Raw genomic sequence first — 23547 nt, 5'->3', positions numbered from 1 at the left:
CACTTTGTAGTAAAGCATTCATAAAAATATATGCTTATGGTTTTAATTTATGACCAAGGGCCAGTCAAACTTTGTGTGGCCCCCAAAATAAACACACGTTATGACCTCAAAAATACAAAAAATGACTCCAAATGTACACAAAAGAACTCCAGCAATGACTCCAAAAATGCAAAATGACTCCAAAACACAAAATGACAGCAGAAACTCACCAAAGGACAACAAAAAGGAAAACAACCACCTTTGTTCTCTCATGTAATCTTGGTCTGATTGGCCATTATTCTTTTCAGGCCATGTACCGTAATTAAAGGTTTAATACAGGTATCATACAGAGAGAGAGGCTAATTTCACAAAAGCACAGTTTTGGGGGGGTGTTGTTGGCAGGGGTGGAAAGTAGCGAATTACATTTACTCTCGTTGCTGTAATCGAGTCGCTTTTAGTGTACTTCTACTTTTTGAGTACTTTTTAAAATCTGTAATTTTACTTTTACCTAAGTAAATTTTGTTTCAAGTAGCAGTACTTCGCTACATTTAAATAGATTCCATTACAGAGTAAAATAAAACCTGGACTGCTACATTTGTGCTACTGAACGTACCCTAGAGCTGTTGTTAGGATCAGAACGTGTATATGTCTATGGCCTGCTCTGTTGATTCACAGACAGGACTGAATCATAACACAATCTGATCGCAAGAGCGTACATGGGCTCGTCTGTAAACGGTCGCATTTACTGGTTCAACACCGGTTTAAATCCAAGTTAAAGGCACTCTTTTTCTCTGCTGCGTATGAATGAGAGGGAGATTTTTGGTCATGTTGTTGATTTGAAATGTTCTTATTGATTTTAAGCTGTTGAATGTTTTATCATGTAAAGCACATTGAGTTGCCTTGTGTATGAAATGTGCTATACAAATACATTTGCCTTGCCTTGCCTTCAATAACGGGAAGAAAGAAAGTCAAATTCTGATTGTAGCAGGTTATGATTTACAGTCAGCATAAACAGGACTGAATCTAACAATCTGATCGCTTAGTGCGAACATGGGCTTGTCTGTAAACGGTCACATATTCGGGTTCAATAAACGGGAAGAAATTCACCTACTATCTTAAAATATGAGGGATACTGGAGCTTGGTTGGGCAGGTGGGACGGCTCATAGTGGGCGCCAGAAAATGTTCCTTAATTTCAAATCCAAAACTTGACAGGTATACCACTAACCCCAACCAGTATACGCAGATGGCTGCCACCTCTGAACCTGGTTCTAACGGAGATTTCTTCCTGTTAAAGAGTTGTTTCTTCCCACTGTCACTAAATGCTTGTTCAAGTGGATCTTGTTGGGTTTCTCTTTCTTATTATGAATTTTATATTTTCATAAGCGCATTGAGAGATGACTTTGTTGTAAATTGCGCTATACAAATAAAGTTGAATTGAATTGAATTTATTGGATGCTCTGACACATTGGATGTATTGACACAAGCACTTATCTCATTGAATTGACATCCTTGACATTTATTTGATTTGATTTATCCAGGTTAGCCACACCATATCTGGTTCTCATGCACATTATTTTGAAAATGTGTTCTCAACTGAATTATAATAATAAAAAAGAACCCAGTTTGATCTGTAACACGTCTTTTTTATTTTTTATTTTTATTGCACAGGAGAAATCAAGGTAACAGTACTTTTACTAAAGTAGATTTTTTCTGTACTCTTCCCACCCCTGGTTCCTGGTGAGGCCCTGAAAGGCTGAAGCTTTTTTTTTTTACTTTTAAATAATCCAAATGGTTGTATTTACAGTGTTTCAAGTAATGTGTAGTTGGTTAAAACTATGATGTAAATCAGTAGCGAGTAAATTCAAACATTATCCCTGATTTATCAGAAGTAAGCGTGTTATTGGTGGATTTGCTGGAAGTGAGGTGAGTCACGTCCTCTTATGAGAACAATCAACCTCGAGTGACGGTAGAAATTTGTTCTGATAAGTTTGTCACAAAGGTTGCAATTAATGAACCGTCAATGAATACCGATCAGTCATAAAGTCACCTGTGTGACGACACCATGCAGCAGAGTATAAGATAGAAGAAGGGTGTTCAGTGTGTGCAGAACCAACTCAGAACAATGAAGATACTCCTCCTGGGACTGGTCACACTGGGGTTAGCAGGTAAACGTTGAACCCAGACGGACACAGTAGAGTTGTTTTATTTAAATGTTGTGTTGTGTGTTTGCAGGAGCTGCTCCCCTGGAGGACAACAAGGAATGTGAACCTCATTCCAGACCCTGGCAGGTCTTCCTGAACGGAAAGTCCTGCAGTGGAGCTCTCATCGATGAATGGTGGATCGTGACATCGTTTGATTGTAGGCCCAGGTGTGTGTGTGTGTGTGTGTGTGTGTAACACACACACAAGTAACACTGTTACTTGTTCGAAAATGTACAAGTAATTCATACATAAAATACTCAAGTGCAATTAAAAGTCTGAAAAAATGATTTATGAAGAATCAGCAAAGCATTTATTTATTGTCAAACTCATTTTAGTTCAGGGGCCAAATACGGAGCAGTTTATTCTTAAGTGGGCCACAGATTTTATGCGGGAAAATGAGTAATTTCAACATCATTGTTGCCACAGTTTACGCTTCTTTGTATACATAGAATAATAAATATGTATGAAACTGACCATATCCAAGCAATAAGTGACAGATATCAGTCCCAACAGGGTCTTCACTTTCAATTTCCTAGATTTTGTAACCAATTTCTGTTTAATTAAGGGAAATATTATAATATAAAATTAAAATTTTAAACTGTTAAACATTAAAAATGTCTGCAATCATGTGATATAAGCACCGGGAAAACTGTGAACCCCTGCAAATATTGCTGAGTTTGATTCACACAATTATTTGTGGTTTGTCTGTCATTTTTACTTTTCTCCTGCAGGCGAATTTGCATCCAAAGGACCAGATTTGGCCCCCGGGCCTTGATTTTGACACATACTCTATATCTGTAACTCTTTGAATTAAGTAATTTAATTGTATGATAGTTTAAAGTTTGTCAATGCCAACTGTTTCGACTGTTTGTAAGAAAACTGCTGTGAACCCGGTAATGGTGAGACCTCGACCCTTGACCCTTGCCCAACCTTGTCTTTTCTTCTGTGGTTTTTCAGCCCGTACAGCATCATTGCATCCCTTGGGGAACATGATATAACGGTGGAGGAGGGCACAGAGCAGCACATTCGCATCGCTGAGGTCATAGTCCACAGTCCTTACCGTTCACCCCTGCACAGCCTGGTTCTGATCCGTCTGAGCGAACCTGCTCGGTTTAATCGTTACGTTCAGCCCATTTCTCTGCCCCACCGCTGTGCCCGGCCCGGAGAGGCCTGCACCGTCAGTGGGTGGGGCTCCACCCTCCCTGACATCTGTAAGTTCATAGGCCTTTGACTAATCATCAATTCATGTAAGGAACGATACATTTTAACCAATATATAACAAGGACACAAGAAAACACAAACCTTCGCCAAATCTCATCCTCAGTGATATGGATCAGTGATCCTGATCATGCAGTACCATAGTCAATCATAGTTTCAAAATGTGTGTGTTTGATTGAAGGGTCACATTATCAACATTCATTTCAGCATTTAGAATAGTGAGCAATCAGAGCATTAACACAGGAAACAACAGAGTTTTTATAGTCATTTTGTGTGTTGTTGTCGTCTCTTGCTCGTTATGAGGCCTTTGTGCATTTCTGTTGTTCTTTTGTTCTGTATGTTTTTTTTGGAGTTTCTGTTGTTTCTTTGTGCTTGTTAAAAATGTATGTTTTTTTTGGAGTTATAATGTGTATTTGTGTTATCATTTTGCGTTTTTTTTTTTTTTTCTGGAGTCAATTTTTGTGTATTTCTGTTGTTGTTTTGCTTGCTTGTTATTACTGTAAGTTTGCAGAGTAATCTATGGTGTTTTTCTTGTCTTTTTGTGTACTTTTGTTGTCATATGTAATTTTGTATATTTTTTTGAGTGTTGTCATTTTGTGTTATTTTGAGTCATTTTGTGTATACTGTTGTCGTTTTGTTCATTTTTGTAGTAGTTCTGTGTTTTTGTTGTCTTTTACAATATTTCCCTAGAATGTTGTAATTCTTGTATTCTTTTAAATGTATTATTGCTTTTGTTTTGTGTATTTTTCAGCCATTTTGTAATTTTGGGGACTGCATAAATATAGACAAAAGACCACATGTGGCCCCTGGCCACCATTTGCCCATTCAAGGCTTGGAATAATTTTATGACCCCATTAATAGCAATACAGTCGGTCCAAATATATGGGCACCCCCATTTTTTTATTTATTTTTTACTTTTTGAAAATCTGGATGAAATGTGAAATCTGGATCCGATCGGAATAAAACTTGGTGAGGTTATTGATGAACAAATCCAATAAAACTTCGTAAAATTTCATAAAGATTAAAAGATTACTAACCAAGATACAAAATTTTGCCAATGAACAAAATAGGGATTTAGACGTAGACATAAGGTCTACCTTTGGTTAAAATTTTGTCAAAATCTGTGGTTACTTTTGATTTAATCCTGCAAAAAAAAAAGAAAATGAAACAGTAAATGTTCCCTCTATAGGCGGAGGTAATTAGAGCATATTGCCACAAGGGGCGTCAAGTCACTGCAAGTCACAGAAGGTTTTATTTATTTAAATATAAAAACGACTCTTTTTATCCTAATCTGGATGATCATTATCCTACATTGTTTGCCCTTTCAACTAAAGGGCAGCTTTTGTAAATATATGCAGTTTTTAGGGCTGACATTTAAAGATGTTAAAAATATTTCTTCTTTTTTTTAAAAAACTCTTTTTATGGCACATTTTTGGCACTAAATTAACAACTATTTTTACCTTTGATACAGTAATTACATGCATAAAAAAATGACAATAAACACAAAAAAAAAAAAAAACCATATCAAGGATAAACAAAAACAAAAGAAAACTGATCATAACAGGAGTAATTATAGTAACAAACAAATAATCAAGCAAATCAATAGATATTGGATACCAATAAGCTTTTTAAAAATGTAAAAAAAAATGGCGGGCACACAAAGTTAGAATGTACACATATATGGGTAACACATAAAATAAATGAAAATAAATATAAAATAAGAATTCAACACACAGCATACCAATATTTAAAGTAAAAGCAAGTAGACAAAATTAGAATTATGTAACTAAAAATAATAATAATAATAATAATATAATAATAATAATAATAATAATAATAATAATAATAATAATAATAATAATAATAAATAAATGCATAAGATAAAAGGTGGGACTGGTCAGATTGTAAATGGAGGTTCATGAACAACCATTACAAATGTTTTCTACAGGAAAATTGTGGTCCTGACCAATGCTATTGCAGTGTTGATACTTACGTGCATAAATTACAGGTGGAAATATAACTGATGCAACGCTCAGCAATAATCTGCTCTCTTTACAAACATCCACAGTCTACGCATGAATCACAACCTTAAGTTCTTCTAATTTCCTGATAAACTATCCTTTCAGTACTCAGGACTGATTAGAAGTGCTAGACCTTAAGAAGAGCTTATTTACTATTCCCCCTAATACATGAGTATTAAAACAGCATGCTGATGATTTAAGTTACAGGGTTTTCTTATCTGGAATGTTAACCATCTTTGTTCCTCTTCATAACAGACGGACCAACGGCTCGTCTGAAGGCCATCAAAGTTTCCATCGTAGACAGGGAGACTTGTGAGAAAACATTACCTCCATACATCTACTGGGGAGTCATGGTGTGTGCGGGTCAAGCAAACACAGATAACTGCCTGGTAAGTTCTGACAGACTCATGCATCGTCTCCAGTGTTTCCATAAACCAGAGGTGAGCAAAATTTACCACAATGTGATTGTCTGATCTGAGGGCCACATGATCAACATTCATGTCAGCATTTATAGAATAATGACCATTCTGTGCAATAATACAGGGAAGAACAATGGACTTGGTAAATGGTAAATGGACTTGATTTTATATAGCGCTTTATCCCCACACTGAAACAGTCTCAAAGCGCTTTACATATCAGCTCATTCACCCAATCACTCTCACATTCACACACCAGTGGGACAGGACTGCCATGCAAGGCGCTAGTCGACCACTGGGAGCAACTTAGGGTTCAGTGTCTTGCCCAAGGACACTTCGACACATAGTCAGGTACTGAGATCGAACCCCCAACCTCTCAATCAGAAGACGACCCTGAGCCACTGTCACAATGAGTTTTGTGTCACCATTTCATGTGTTTTTGGTGTAATTTATTGTTTTATTGAATTTGGTGTGGTCGTTTTGTGTATTTTTCTCTCATATTGCGCTTTTTGTTGTCATCTTGTGTTTTTATTTTTGCTTTGTGTGGTTTTGAAGTCATTTGCATAGCTTTGATTTTTTTTTTTTTTGTGTTATGAGTAAATTTGTGTATTTTTTGTTTTCATTTTGTAATTTTGTAGACATTTTTTGTGTATTCATCTTCGGTGTTTTTGTTGTCGTCTTGTAATTTTGTAGGTTCTCTCTAATTTTGTGTTGCTGTTTTTTTGTTTGTTGCCGTTTACTGTGTTTTTGCAGTCATTTTGTGCATTTAATTTAGGGGCCGCTCAAATTAGAGCGAGGACCACATGTGGCCCCCGTGCCACCAGTTGACTATGTCTGCCATAAACCCAGCAGCAAGTAAAGAAAACCTCTTTCCTTTTCATCCACAGCAGGACAGCGCCAGCGTGATGGAGTGTGACGGTCAGCTACAGGGTGTGAGATGGTTCGGCGTTGGATGCAACAACCCAGCTCATCCAACGGTCTACAGCAGGATGTGCGAGTACAACGAGTGGATCTACAATGTGATGGACCAGTACAGACCTACAGTGCCAGCAAAAACCAAATGAGCACTTCTCTCAAAGATACAAAGTCTTACCTGTACTAATGCTAGCTAACTTCTGTTAGCAACTTCGCAAAATGTACAATCTGTGTTCAAATGGTCCAAATAAAATACAATTTTGAAATACTGTATTTTCTTAATTTCACATAGCAAACCAATTGTTCGACTTTTTATAAAAGTACCAAAATTGGTCCACATGTTGACTAATGTATTTTGAACAATTCTGGATAGGGAAGCCTCAATATCTTATATATACCAATAAATTCAATAAAAAACTTTTTTTAAAAACTTTTTATTAACATTTATGAAGTCTAAAACTGAAAAAAAAATAACCGGCATGCAATGCTGTTTTGGGTGCAGTGCATTACGTTTAATCTGATTGGTCGACTATGATGTGATGCATTTGATTGTTGTCTGGTCATTTCATTTTTTGTAGTTTCAACATCTGTTGATCATTTTAAAACAAAAAATTATAATAATTTACTCAGTAACAGTTGGGTGTAGAAATTTAATAACTTACTTACTTCAGAATCAGAATCAGACTCATAATCAGCTTTATTGACCAGGTACAGTTTAGAACAATACGAGGATTTTGACTTGGTAGTTGCAGTGAAAGAAGACACATCAACACACCGGGGCAGCCATTTACTTCTTTTAAAATGTACTTAAGTACAAGTAAAATTACTGATTTAGAAATATACTTTAAAAAGTACACATAAAACCGACTGAATTACAGTAATGTAAGTACTCGTAATCCGTTACGTTCACCTCTGGTTTCCTTGAGGTGATAAATACTCAATAGGATGTGCTTTCACAAATAGAAATTATACAAATGTCATTTGTGTCATTTTATTATATTTCCAACCATTGTATTGAGAAAAATGTTAATTTTTTTATGACCAGTGACAGGTTCAGAACTATGTTGTTGTGGTGGTGGTAGTGGTTGAAGGGTGTGTAATTTGGTAATATTGATGTAGTTGTAGAAGTAGTAAATTTTGGTTTTCAGAATCTCTGATGAAACCTATATTTCTGAAACATACTGTATGTACGATACAGATACATTGATAGTATCTACTTTATTAGTAGCATTCTTATGTCTAAATTCGCAATATTGTACATCTATATTTCAGATTTTTTCCAGCCATCTTTTTGCTTCAACAGTGTCAAAGCAATAATTTTCTCAGTTGCTTGTAATCTATATCAATTTTTTTATTTATTTTTTTTATTTTTATTTTTTTTATTTTCTGCTTTTTCACTAAAATGTGCAGGTACGTCTTCACAGAAATGTTGTCACTGTTTGTTGAAGGAACCAAATAGGAACCACTAAAATAGTGTCACTATTCATAGGACACTTTTTCAATTTATTGTCTTTCAGAGATATAAAATATAAATTGTATTTTTTCACTTAATCTTTTTTTTTCTTGTTGTGTCATAGATTATCGTAGATTGATTTCTGACCAATATATCGATAATCGCAGTATCGTCATATCGTGAGATAATCGTTATTGTGAGTTTTGTATTGCGTATCGTATCGTGAGGTACCCAGAGGTTCCCACCCTAATCAATAAATAAGAACAGCCACTAGATGGTGGTAGAGTAGAAAGAAATGATGAGCGATAATTTGCACTGACGATTATAGAGAGCAGTACACAAAAACACACACAATCAAAGAGTATGCACACATACACACACACACACACACACACACACACACACACACATGCTGACATGCACAATGACTGACAGCTGTGTCCATAATCACCCTGGCAGTGGAGGCAGAGGCCACAGCACCATCTGCTTTCCTCCCCTGGCTTCCTATTGGCTCTCACGGGCCCACTTTACATCTATCATAACAGTGTAATAATAATGTAGGAACAGATAAATCACAACCAGCCCATGTAATTGTTTCATAGCTATTGGGTTTTTCTCTATACTTGATTCAATCTATTTACCATAAATACCAGAGTCATGTTATATTTACACATTTCGTAAGATGGTGAAAGTTAAAATCTTCTGCATAAACGTACGTAAGAAATGTTAATTCAAATGAAAACTATATTTATTTTTATTATGTATTATTTATTGTGTATTTATATCTATGGAAGACAAAATATATATATATATATATATTTTTTAATCTGAATAATTTATTTAGTTTTGATTTGTTTTTATGTTTTTTTTTTTTCTTTTTTTTTTTTTTTTGTGTAATTTATTTCTGTTTTCATGCAATTTTTTTGTTTTTGGACAATTTTTTATTTTGTTTCTCTAATTTATTTTAGTTTGTTTTTTTTTTTTTAGCTTAGAGGGCTTTAAAACAACAGATGCATTTATTTTTCATTGAGACCAAACATGAAAAACAGGGAAAAAAATGTCAGGAAAACAGAAAAAAAATTATTCTGAAAAACAAGAAAAAAAAATTAGTCCAAAAAACAAACCAAAAAATTAATAATCCAGAAAAAAACGTTTTATTTATTTTTGAATGCAATGCATTTCCATATACAGTGTTAAAAATATGTATTTAAAATGTTTTCATAAATGTAAATGTATTCAACAGGTGTTTAAATGTATTCAACATGTATTTATGTGTATCTACAGTATGTGTCTATATGTATTTATATATATTTAACATTGATTTCATCCAGGACTCAGCTGTGAGGCCCCCTTACGGCCCTATGTAATTGCACGGTGCGCATACAGCCAGAAACGGCTTTGTGTTTGAAGTGGAGTTATCGAATGTGTGCTAATGCAAAATACCACAGCGATCCTCTAGTGGCTTTAAATCCAGCCATCATTTTCTCTTCTTGAATAAATAGAGCTTATCTACTTGCTTAGCTTCGATGATACACCTCAACTCGACAAATATCACGTGTCTAAAGGGCAAACAAGGTGGAATGGATATTAGATTGCTTTGATCTACAATCAAAAGTCAAATAACAGAAAATTGAACAAATGTTACATACAAATTGGCAAATCAATGATACGAAGGCAAACAGCCAAAACCAAAGTGTAAGAGTTTTTCTATCAAACAGCCTCAAGGATTGACCTTTCAGTAAAATACCACTTATTCACACTTAATGTAATAATAGATACATTAGGTATCATAGTGCATTGGAAACGGTATCTATTTGGTCTTCTTGTTTCTCACGCCTGATAAAAGGTTGTTGTTATCCACATTTTTCTCCCGTCCATGTGTTTAAAGATGTTCAGTTCCTTTAACACGTTTTATCCCTGGGGTCACTCTGACCCCAAGAAAATGATTGTCAGAAAATTGTTGACCATGTGTATGTGTCAGGTACTTTGTTCATTTGTTGAATACAGTAAATAACCTCTTGATAATGAAAACTTGACCTGTTCTCTAGCGCCACCATCAGGACAAACTTTTAAATTAGAATTAATTTATCTTGAATAGTTTTCATCCAAATCTTCTCAAATTTACTGACAACATTAATGACCATAAGAGTATGAACCCTATAGGTTGTGGTGATGATATGACCTTTCCTGCAGCGCCACCATCAGGTCAAACTTTCAGTTTCAGTTGGTGTATCTTGAAAATCTTTCATCCAAATCTTTTGTAAATTGGGGTTCACATCCATGATTCTCACAGAATTGATTGACTTCGGTGACACCCCCCTGTTTCCTCTCATAACATATGTATTTACTTATTTTTATCTCCTTTTTGTAACATATCTGGGTTATTTGCTATAAGGTCCTGTGTCTCAGACACATTCTCCTCTAAGTCACCTTCACTGTGAAAGAGCTGTTCCAAAATCTCATTGATAGTAAAGCTTTTCCTAAAGAGGAAAACATGCAGATTGCAATGCACACAGGTTTACACAGCTAAAACAGCTGAGGACACCAATGCTTGCAATATGTGCAATAACTCATGCTTAATCAATTTTACCCATCAAATTAGAAGTCATGAAATATAAAGAAAAAAGTTAACAAAATTTTTTGAAATGATAAACTATTTGCTTACTTATTTAATTGCTATAGTTATTCATTATTAGTTTCTTCATTCATCAAAACATGCATCAAAACCTTCTTGTTCTCTTCTTGTTCTTCTTCTGTTCTTCTTCTTCTTGTTCTTCTTTCTCTTCTTCTTCTTCTTCTTCTTCTTCTTTTCTTCTCTTCTTCTCTTCTTCTTCTTCTTCTTCTTCTTCTTCTTCTTCTTCTTCTTCGGAAATTAGTGCATGTGCTGATTTCTATCGAGCTAGTGGAGCTTCATGCATCATTAGCTCGATCAACAGTCACATTATCTTGGTGTGACGATTAAGCTACAGATTGTCCAGTTCCAGTCAAGCTAACCTGTTTACATGCATTAAAAAATATCTGCTGACTATTAAGGTGCGTTCACACCGAATGCGACTACAGTCGCTTAAATTGCCTGTGATGAGTCGCTTGAACATAGTCGATCTTTTTGGTCACTTAATCGTTCCAGTGACGTGCCTACCGGGGAAAAGTATGAATACCATGTGTCTAAGATGAAGACAACACTGGGAGGGCTGATCACTCCTTCTCCGACCGTACATTTACAGCACTTATCATAGACAGCTACAGATTAAATTATTAACTTACAGAGTTACTAAAGGATGAAGGGAGGTCGCTTGAAGAGGAGGTCGCTTGACGTTGTGTCATTTACATTAATTTGGAATATAATTTAGTTGCTGAGTTGTTGAAGTCTAGTCGGGTCACTTCAATTTTTGTAGTTTTACAATGTCCGTTGATCCTTTTAAAACAAAACATAATCATTGATAACGGGTGTAGAAATGCAACAAGTTACTTTAGGCAAGGCACATGTATTTGTATAGCACATTTCATACACAAGGCAACTCAATGTGCATTACGTCTTTTCAAACATACTTTAGTACAAGAAAAATTACTGATTTACAAATACACTCAATAAAGTACAAGTACCCATAAAAGCAAACTCAATTACACTAAGATGAGCATTTGTGATCCATTACTTTCACCTCTGCCAAACGATACATTTCTTCATTGCTTCATGCTCTCTGAGGTTGTAACCCGTGTTTTCTTCTCTAAGGAATTCATTTCTTTGCCCAGTGAGCCGTTCCATCCACACATTTATTAATGGTTAACCATCACTCCTGTTCTCCCTGAAACACTCCCTCCAACCAACACTTTACAAGTTATTTCCTACTGTAAAAAACAAAACAAACAAACTTTCTCCTTCTCCTCCTCTTTATTCTTCTTCCTTTCATAACTTAAACATGTGCCCACACTAAAACTAAAAATTCATCTTCCACCACCTCAACACCAGAACTTTACTAGATTTATAAGAGATTTAAGATGAATGATGATCTGTGAGGGAGGATCTTTATTCTGGGAGGGTGACAGACAATGTTTATCAGTGCTGGGTGCAATTATGCTGTATGTGCAGAGAGAGAGAGAGAGAGAGAGAGAGAGGTGTTTCCCTCCCTTCCATCAGCTCAGTTTCTCTGGCAAACTGTCACCATCACTCATCAGCAGCTACATTCCCAGCATTCCCCTGCAACACCTGGCTCACACACAGGAATACACCAAAAACTAAAAACTTTAGATATTTTTTTTTTTTTTTTTTAAAAAACACTTCCAAGGAAAAAGTAAAGTGCTGCACTCCCACTCACACACCCCATCAAAGGCTTTTTATTCCTCATAACCAGGGATAGGCAACTCTATCACAACCGGGGCCACAAAAATGTGAAAGTACCTGATCTGAGGGCCATATGATCAATATTCATGTTAGCATTTAGAATAATGACTGATCTGAGGATTAATATGGGGGGGGGGGGGGGGGGGTGTTGTTTAGTCAGTTAGTAGTCATTTTGTGTGTTTTTTGCATTCTCATTGTAATTTCTTTTATTTTTATACATTTATGTTGTCGATTTGTGCATTTTTGAGGTCACTTTCTGTATTTTAGTTGTCGTCTTCTGTATTTTTCTGTCATTTTGTGTAATTTTGTTGAAAATTTGTGTGTATTTAGAGCTATTCTGTAATGTGTTGTTTTTTTTGTGTATTCGTTGTCATTTTGTTTGTTTATGTGGTTGTTATGTCTGTCATTGTTGTCATTTTGTCTAGTACTTTATGGATTTGGCTTTCAATTTGTGTGTTCCAGGAGTTACTTTGTGTATTATGTTGGACTTTATGTGGCCCCTGGACCACCAGTTGCATATGCTTGCTCATAACTGATGGGTGTTTCTTAGTGGGATGTAAATTAATGAAGCTGCGTTACTTTAGCACAAACTGATGTGTGTGTGTGTGTATAAGTGTGTGTTTGAATACAGTCCATCACACTGGATCTCTCCCTGTCGTCCCATTGAGAACAGCAGCTCATCAGGGACATAATTAGGCTGAATAGCGTTAGCATAATAGCAGAATGAACACTGAGAGGCTACTGTGTGTGTGTGTGTGTGTGTGTGTGTGTGTGTGTGTGTGTGTGTGTGTGTGTGTGTGTGTGTGTGTGTGTGTGTGTGTGTGTGTGTGTGTGTGTGTGTGTGTGTTGTGTGTGTGTGTGCGTGTGCGTGTACGAAATGAATATGGTGTGAGCAAGGTGGGAAATGTGCTTCTGAACTGTAATGAATGTATCATTTTAGATGTGTGTTTGCTAATTAAATGGGGCATTTCTGCCTCACTGTCCTGCCAGGACCTGGGTCTGATTCTCAGGGTGCATTTGGGACCTTTGTCTGTGTGGGGTTTGCATGTTTTCCCCATTCATATTTGTATAAAAAAAAGGTGTGAGACGTCTCGACTCCAGCAAAACGCTGATATTAACAATTAATCTTGAATAAGGCTTGATCACCCTGTAGTTGACCACCTTTGATGAGGGTGTCTAGTGTTAGAAAGGGTAAAACATCCCCCCTCTCAAATGGTAAACATCATGTGACTACCATCTTTTGGCACAAAGGACAGTTAAACATTACATTCCATGTTTAATAATTGTGATTCTAATGTTTCTCAATGTTGTTCAGTAGGGGTAGTGAAAAAAAAAAGATTCTGAATTAATTCTCAAATGTCGTAAGATTGATTATTAAATTTTTTTCAAATTGTAATACAAACCAATGGGGTGTAACAAAATAATCAACTCACGATACGATACCAAATACTATATAAGGCTCACGATACTAACAATTTCCAAGGAAGAATAACAAATCTATGTTGATGAAAAACTATTTGACTGCATAATTCTAATTTTAATTCTAAAATTCTAAAAATCTGTTGCTGTCACAATTCATAATTAAATGGTCACTTAAACTTATTTTTTGCAATTTTTCTAATTCGCTAAATTTTGTGCCACAAAATTTGGTTACATTTCAACAAACCATGCAAATCCTCCTAATTTGGATATTTCTAATTAATTGTATAATATCAAGAATGTTGTGAGGTGTTACAGAGATGTTAAATAATTCAGCTGCTGATTAATGTTAAATGGAAGATCAAAAATTGATAATCATTTATGATCAAAAATCGGTTTGTAATCAAATCAAGACGTCGAAACAATCAAATTCAAATCAAATCAAGAAATTGAGCAGATAAACCACCACTAAGGTTTAGATCCTAAGATCCTGCTACGTCATTGTCATCCACCCTGAAGCACCAAAGCGACAGAAAGATTCAGCAGCGGCAGAGAGTGTTGATGCATTCCTGCGAGAAACTGTTGTGAAGTTAAATTAGCTTATTTTCTATAAGTGGCCACAAGCTGTTGGTTCTGGTGCTGCGAGGAAAGTGCATCTCTGGGTGACATTTTAACATTTACAGCAAACTACAGAGATGAGGGTGCAACATTTTTTTTCCTATTTGCAAAAAAAAAAGAAATCAAACTGTTGGTAAGTTATCATTACAGTTTTCCTGCAGTGAAACCATGTTAAAATGTTAACATTTTTACTTTTTTTTTTTGTGTGGATTCAAGTCCTGGGGTGAACACTTGGGTCCTTTCTGTGTGGAGTTTGCATGTTCTCCCCGTGCTGCGTACATAACTGTTTGGTTGATTGGAGTTTCTGACTTGCCTGTAAGAGTGAATGTGTGTGTGAGTGGTTGTCTGTGTGTGTGTTGCCCTATGATGGACTGACACCCTGTCCAGGGTGTACCCCTACCTAACGCCCAGTGTGAGCCTGATATAGACACTGGCAGATGACCAAGAACAAGTGGGTGAGAAGACGGATGGATGGATGGATGGATGGACAGTTTTCTGATGCTTTCATTCCAACATATTCCTGTCACAGATGTTAGTTATACCTCAGGTGTGTAGTACAAGTTTTCAGTGAAATGGTCCCAAGCTTTTGAGACTTTAGGTTGGTTCTTCTTCTGTTGCATAAATTCTTCTTCACAATTTAAGCGACACTGCACCCAGCAGTTCATGTGTGGTACTGCAGCAAAAATGAAGCAGAAAGCAGCCGCCGGAGTCAACATTATCAACGATGTTACTAATTACTTTTGCATTATTGTTTATGTTACACACGTTGTGGTTGGCGCGAATCTTGAGACGGTCTGTGTATTCAATTTTATTTTTTCTTTTGCGCCCCCGGTAAGAATCTCAAATGTCTAAATGTCTAAAAGTAGTATTTTTAATTGCGACGAGTGTTTCAAAAGCAACAAATCAGCCCTGCCAATAATCTGCACAAGTGTGTGTGTGTGTGTTCATTCCCAGTGGTGTGTAGTGTACTTACCTCAGAAAAGTAATAAAGCACGACCGCATCATTCCAGTCAGTTTCCTCACAACTGGGAATGGCACCTAATGGATTATTTCTCTACTTATGAGATTTAGCAGGATTGTTATTATTGTTATGGTACTTTTTCATATTTTAATGAGACACAAATTTGCTTGTAAAGTAAACAGGAACCAAAAATTGTTTCTGGGATGTCGATGCTGGCGTAATTTTGGGTTATTGCGATAATGCATCAGAAGAAAAAAAAAAGTCCCTGATTCATGAGTTCAATTCATATGCATTTAAATAATGAAAATAAAGCCTTTAGGGAAAATCTGGGCTGCAAAAAAAATCACTTTCTCTGCAGGGCTGAGAGGAGCTGATGGTTCTCATAAACAATAGTATGTGTGTTTGATGAGACAGTAATGGAGCAACACACACACACACACACAGACACGTGCACTGTGAAAATGCATTTGTATTGATGGCGCTCAGGAAGATCAAACACACTCTTACACACACTTTTTACCGTAATGGTTTTTCCCTGAAAAGAGTCACATGTACAAAGAAGTGAAGCCCAAAGGGACTCCATTTGGCTTTCCATGCAATCATCTCTCACTCCACTAAAAAAGAAAAAAACAAAAAACTGTAGCCCGGCGTTGTTGCCATGGATACGTGCCAAATTTCATTCCCTTCCTTTTTAAAAGCTGAAGTTTCTTTTTCGATATTTTTCTGTTTCTGCAGGGCGTCTTAACACGGTTGGCACATACCAGAACGTGTTGTTTCTCGTGAACGCTCGTCCCTGTTGTTTCTGAGAAAATGAGCACTGGTGTCAGGAATGTGGTGGGAAAGAAAGACGTACCTGGGGGGCACACTTTTTGCTTATTGCTGTAAGTTCGATAAACCTGTACTTATACTTGGTCTGTCATTCAGAAGACAAAAATAAAACGCTGACACACAAAGAGAGACGTTCCACCCCACCCAGCAAAATATTGTTGAAAAGCCATTGAAAAGACGTCTAAACCAACGTCAAAATGTGTTAGAAAAGTGAAAGATGAAAAGGCGTCCTTTTCTGGTCATAGCGCTATGCACTCAAGATCAATTTTGTTAATTAAAAGTGTTAGATCTACCTCCCCAAAATTTAAAACCTGAAAACCATTGTAGCCAACTTACACCAGGATTTGATTTGTATTTTTGGTTATTGTTTGTGGGCTGTTATGTAGGAAGTTGCTACAATACCTTTTCTTCTTATTTTCTGGTTAATTTGGTCCAAATGAGCCCAAATAAAAGGGTTAAAATTGTTGAGCTACTAACCCAAAAGTCTTATTTCCAATGTTTTTGGGCCACACTTGGACTAAATGTGCTAAATCTGGACCAAGTTGGACATCCAATAACAATCCAATTTCAACAACTATATTGGGGAAACATTTACGACTATAATAGAGCTAAAATTGGATGATCCAATGACAACTAAGTTTCAATGACTATATTGGGGCAAAATTTTGACAGGAACCACTAGGGATGTAACAATTAATTGTAAGGCAGTTAAAGATCGATTCACAGGTTTCACGGTTCATATCAATACATATAAATTGAATCGCAGTACTTTTTTTAAACAGCAGAGGGCGCTATCTATTTATCCTTCTCTTGTCCAGAAACGTAGGCGGCGGGCGGAATCGCCTACTACTCTTAAACATGTTCATAAGTGATTCCTAACCCCTTTAGCACCGAAAGAATATCTGTAATATTGCGTGAATATCTGTAAAAGTCATATTTTTCTATTAGCTTTGTCTGCTAGCACATAGCATCTCTTCTTCACTGCTAGAATAACTGCATGCCAACCGACCACTGGGTTACCAGCGCCCTCTGCTGGACCAAACAAATATCTGATGTAAATACAGTGCAATGACTGTTTTTTTTTTTAAAGTCCAATTGTTACGGCACAAAATACATTTTCAGTTGCACTTTTAAAAAGAAAAAGAACATATATGCAGTTTTGCATTGTTTACTATAGAACCAGAATTTTAATGAATAGGCTTCTTCTTCATTTGTATTATTCCTTTATTTATTTCATTCAGGATTTATTTTTAGGTAAATTGCATTGTTTTCAGTTGTTTATCAAGGGATTCTTTTGACAATGAAAAATAAAAGGAAAATAGTACAGTATTTTTTTTCCCGGAAAAAAATAAAGGAATATTTTTCAGTCATCATTTGTCTACAGTCCCATTTTGTAAAATAAATTGTGAGAGAATCGTATTGTGAACCCAGTATCGTGAATCGAATTGTATCGGGAGTTGAGTGAATCGTTACATTCATAGTAACCACAATTTAGATAAAAAAAGAGAACTAAAAAAAACCCAGGGAGATCAACATCTATAGAGAAACAGAAAACATGAGCTTAAGATAACTACAAATCAAATATTTTGCACATTTTTAACCAGTGGGCAGTAACAAAGTAAATAAGCATGCACTTAGATAGTATTTTAAAATATCTGTACTTTACTTGAGTATTATTTTGAGGGTGATGCATCTTACTTTCTTACTTTGGTGTAGTTGCAGTTTCCCTTTGTCTGAAAGTATAGATGTATAGATGATAGATCTACAGATCAGCTCTGACCACAGATGGCAAAGGTCCACAAATTCTGTGCGTGGTGACAGTTTTCAGCTATTCCAATGAGTGAAGCTGAAATTACTCACACACACACTTACATACCTACAATTATTCAGGAATGTAGGCCTCACCGACCCCTCCCAGCTTGTGTTGAAGAGCAGCTCTGGCACGGCTTTGAAAAGCTTGCAGGTCGAAGGCCTTTTGTACAGTGCTGAGGTCAGATCTGTGGCCTTTGGCTGTCAGGGAAAAAAAAAAGTACAACGTTCACCCCAGTGAGGTTTGGGACACACGCACACACACACCTCCAGGCAGTGTAGGAAGGAAGAGAGTTCACTGTTTACATTGACACACACACAGGAAGCATCTCCCATGAAAAGCACTTACACTCTGCCAGCTTCATATTGCTTTTTCCAACCCGTGTGTGAGTGCGATTACACAGCGCTGCGTCCTCTGAACTCGAATCAAATAAAGCAGACAGGCCTGATGGCTGATAAGGATTCAGCTTTCCTCACACACACAATATAGGACACTTTCTACAACCTATACACAGAGGTGGACCAGCGATTTTAAAAGTGAGGGTGTTCTAAGGGGCAACGTCCACTCCCAATTTACTGTAGTTTATTAAATTATGTCTCTTGTATAAAACTTCAAGTAAAGTGTTACCAGAAAATCTACCTACGGGTACAAATAAAGGAACCTGAACCTTGTTTCCTCAAAGACAGGGGTGTCAAACTAATTTTATTTCAGGGGGTAAGCTGTAGATTTTAGGTGTGGAAAAAAGAACAACTTAATATCAGTTCAATTCACTGCAAAAACTTTTAATTTTGTTACCAATTTTTGTATAATTTAGAGAAATATTGTTGAATTGTTTGTGATAAATTGCAAGAATTGTGGAAAAATTGAGAGTTCTTTCCACAATTTGCAGGTCCAAACATGTTCCAGACCCAAACCATGTCCACCAGACAGGATGTATATTCTGAGAGAGTAGTTGGAGCTGTATTACTATACCAAATTTAAATGTAGTTCCTTAGATATTGGTGGCTGAAAATGAAAGAAAAAATAATGACGAGCAAAAATCGACACATACCCACTCACTAAATTGTTCATATTGCAAAAAGTATTTATACAATCAAACAAAAAATTACAGTGCGCCTAATGAATAATGACGGAACAATTTGTAGAAATGTAATAAGTGTAATAAGAAAATACATTTGAATGATACAGTTTCGTCTTTTCAAAGATTGTTTCGTACATGTAGAAATTTCTCATCTAAAATAAAAAACATAACTGCCATTTTACAGGCGTGTAGTAGAAAAGATGATCACTGATTGTTGAAAGTCATCCACTTCCATAAGCTGCTTTTTATCATCCACATCAACTGAACCGCTGCTTGAATACATTTCCATGCAATGCTGCAGGTTTCTATCATGATGAAGAACATGGGCTTTGTAAACATTTGAAGTGAAACCTTGACCCATTTACAAACTGCTTGGTTTTCTAGCGTTGTGTGAAGCATGCCTGATGACATCCCTCTGGCTCTGTGATAACCAGGCTTTTCTCATTAAAAAGTCGGAGAGCTGCTTTATTTTCCTGCCCTGAGATAAATAAAATGTGGAAGGTTGAAGCAGTGAAAATAAATACAAGCTGATGTGGAAACGAGAGACAGAAATTTGCTAAGTAAGGTCGCCAGATGCCTTCAAGAAACTAAAAATATATTTTGAGCAATTGGAGCCAATTTATGCTTTTTTTTTTACCGTTTTTCTGCAACTACACCAAACTTGCCATATTTTAACCTATTTTCATCACTTTTTCTGAAAAATTTTTGCTCCTTTCAATGCGACATTACTCCCACTTCTGCCATTTCTGCCATCAAATTTCAATGCCTTTTCTGCACATTTTTTCCACTTTTCCCACCTAATATTGCATATGTTGAGTCATTATTGTCACTTTTAACCTCTTTTCACCATATTTCACTTTATTCACATTTTGTCAAGCCCATTATTTGCCTGTTTCTACTTTTTTCTGCACCTTTTAAGCCAAATATTACCACTTTTCATGTCTGGTTTTGCCCACTCTAATTTGCAACTTTTAACCAATTTCTGTGGTTTTTAAAATTCCATTTCACAACCTTTTTCACTATTTTTGGTCACTTTTACCACATTTTTTTTCTGATTAAAACAAAAATTTACACCTTTAAGTTGACTCTATACTACGGTGCAAATAATAATAAACTTCCTGGATAACAGTGGATATTATTCAGATGAATAAGTGTAAGACCCTGGTCTCTGGCACCTTTATTTTTGGCGGTTACGGGCTGAAAAGGTTGAGAATCGCTGTAATAGGCAAAATATGTGAAAGAAAAAGAAGAAGATGCAGGGATAAAATGGGGAACGCTCCATTAATAACTCAGCAGAGCCTTGGATTGTAATTATCAGGCGCTCCTGTGAGACGATGTTCCTAATTGTCAATGCTATTATGCTCCAATATGCAACAGGAGAAGATAGTTTTAACACCAGAGTGTGTCTCTCTGTGTGTAAATGGAGAAAGGTGAGTAGAGGACTCTGTTACGGCCTAGCTGAGAGTTTGTTGGTTTATGTATGGACCAACCAGTGTTTTTCTTGGCTCCATGCACGCGCTCGGCCTGGGGCAGGTGTGAGAGAGCCTTAAGACGTACAGCGAGAGCAAGGCCATGAGGTCAAGCATCAAGAATGTAGCTACCCCTCCATGAAGATGCTCGTCTTAACACAGTGCCAGGTAGCTGCAGGAGCCACGGAGATCCAGCTAGCCCACACATGTGCACATACTGTATTTGAGTCAGGAGTGAGTAACGTGTGAGTTTGGTTATGTGTGGATAGTGTTTGAGGTCTGAATGGTCACCAAAAGCATAACTGTGTGTGTGTTTAATCCTGCAGACAGCTGCTGTGCTGTAACATTAGCCAGGCTAGCTAAACAGCTGCTCCTCCGCTTTTTAGATCTCATCTTCTTCTATTCAAAACTTTGTTTTAGCCTTTGCTCGAAGCTTTAAATCCAGCTTGAATTTCATTATAATCTATTAACAGTAAAATTATTTTAAATCACTTCCTCTTCCTGCTAAATGTTTGGCACATGGCTGAAAAGTTAGCTTACCCAGATTTAACCAATGAGGGCAATCCCTGTAAGTCACACTTTGTCTCATTAAATATTTTGTCTTTTTAAGATATACAGTATATGGATGCTACTCGGTGTTAATTTGGTTGACTGATTGTTGATTGATTATTTCTGTCGGTCTTCGAGCGTTTCCAGTTGAAGCCTCGAGCGATTAGGAGCGCTGTGAACACAACCGCTCACCGAACAGATCAAACACAGGAAGTATTGGCGGTGATATAAAGCACACGGCATTGTGGGTGATCGAATAGAGCCAGTGACAGCATAAAAGTAGACTGCAGAAGCTTCTGCGCACTATTAAGCGCTCGCTTTGACCCATATATGAGAGACTCTCCTTCGGGTTTCTGTTTTTCTGCCGAGTCTCTACTCCAGTTCAGTCAGAATCACTTTAGTCAAATTTTTATAAGCATGCAGTTTAGATTTGGCTGTAAGGCTCTGATCTACGACCTCTTTGCCCAAAAAGCTCGAAGTGAAGGGAGCTCCCCTTAGCTCCTATATGAGCTACATGGAAAGGCATAAGCAGAGAGAGCGGTCAGCAGAACCCCCTGGAACAAAAGTACAGATGTTAGATAGCAACAGGAGAAATTGTTTAATTAGACTGAAGAGGAGGAGCTGTGGTGGGGGTGCGTTCCGAGGCGTTGCGGACAAAGCATGCAGATAGGCGTGTTGCAGTGGTTTAAATACAGCACCGTGACTAAAGCTAACCAATGGGAGGCTTGGAACATGATCAGCTCAAAGATGACTTGAATTAGGGGAAGGATGCTATTAGTTATTAATAGCGACTGTCAGCTGATGGGGCTGGGCTAGATTGACTGAACTAACGCAATGCTCAATTGCGTTAGTGGGTGTTTGAGGCGGATCATATGTTGCGCTCTGAACGCAATCTGAGCCAAACAAAGGTGATAAAATTTTCACCTGTCCTCCGCCCATTCTGACCGAGTCTGGGACTAAACCGGTGGGAATGGACCTTAAGAGAGAAGCCTGATAGCTGAACTCCCTGGCACAAACTGGACTGTATGTTAGGAAGTGATAAATGGAGAGAGTGTAGGACTTGTTTTGCACTCCATCAGCCTTCAGGTGTGGACGTCCTCGCTGCAGCATCACAAACCTACCCTGCAGTCAGTCTGATTTCTCATCTGTTTTCTCAACCTCGAGAAATTGACCGTCTAATCATCTGACCCTGCAGCATATTGTGACAAGTAGATTTAGAGGCCGGACTAAAAAGCAGGGAGTCTGTGTATTTCTGCAGATTTCACTGCCTTGAAGTCATGAATCTTCACCGTGGGTGGTATTATCATGTGGGCTCCAGCCGTGGGAGGCAGAAAGTTAATCCTGCTTTTACTTCCAGTCGACACCTCTGAAGAGTTCCAGCATAGAATTATAAATAAAACCTCTCATTTTCAGTGATAAGTGTGAGGAACTGCTTCCATACTGCAGTAAAGCTCATTTATTCTTCTATTGATTTGATATGTGCTCACAGGTCTGTTGGAGCACACAAAGATGTAGTCTTTTTTAATGACTTAAATCTGCCCATCACACTAATGCTGAGGGAACTTTCCATGTTCTTCTTGAGGTCAAAGGTATTTTCTACAGTAGTGCCTCTCTTACATTAGTTTTCTGCAGGAATATGTCTGAGTTTATCTTTAAGATGCTTTTCACGCTGAATTCAGATATTTATCAGCACTTTGCGAATAACCATAATCATGTGACAAGTGCATGTGTTAGCAGGCGGAGGTGGTTCAGGGACGAACTTAGTGGTTTTAGTGCATTGTGATTAATCACATATATTCTTTGTATTTCTAAGAGTAGCTGGAACAGAAGAGCTGCTAGCAAGATTGACTTTAACTGTGCTAACTGATGCTAACTGATAAAGCCATGGCTATCTGAGCTGAACTGTGTATAGTGGACACTAAATCTCCACAGAAACCAGCAACTTTGTAAACTCTGACTTGATCTAAAATGGATTAACGGATGAACATTTTCATTCTGTTTGTGTCAAACTTTAGGGTTAAATCTGGAAAAAATCAATTGTTTGGTAAATTATAATTAAGTTTGGTTGCAGATATCTCTAACTTCATGTATTTTTCTGATGCTGCATTTTATGATTTATTTAACACGTGGACATGTTAAAACACAGACTCTGTCATGTTTTTCCTTCAAAGGAAAGCTAGGATATACAGTAAATGGTCTGATCCACTTGAGATCAAACTGAATGAGGAACTAAAATGAGCCATTAATGTGATTTGTGTACTGTATTGGT

General features: G+C 36.9%; 1 protein-coding gene across 1 annotated transcript; it reads left to right on the top strand.

The window, feature by feature from the left end:
- Positions 1 to 1987: 1987 nt before the first annotated feature.
- On the top strand, positions 1988 to 7019 carry LOC114478187 (trypsinogen-like protein 3). The gene is made up of 5 exons (XM_028471068.1): positions 1988 to 2145; positions 2213 to 2348; positions 3139 to 3392; positions 5676 to 5809; positions 6724 to 7019. Exons 1-5 carry the CDS (start codon positions 2103 to 2105, stop codon positions 6898 to 6900), a joined length of 744 nt encoding a protein of 247 aa, XP_028326869.1. The 5' UTR covers positions 1988 to 2102; the 3' UTR covers positions 6901 to 7019.
- Positions 7020 to 23547: the final 16528 nt, after the last annotated feature.

This window comes from Gouania willdenowi, chromosome 16 (genome assembly GCF_900634775.1).
Source record: "Gouania willdenowi chromosome 16, fGouWil2.1, whole genome shotgun sequence".
Classification (NCBI taxonomy): Eukaryota; Metazoa; Chordata; class Actinopteri; order Blenniiformes; family Gobiesocidae; genus Gouania; species Gouania willdenowi.
This window is presented reverse-complemented; position numbering and strand designations above follow the sequence as displayed.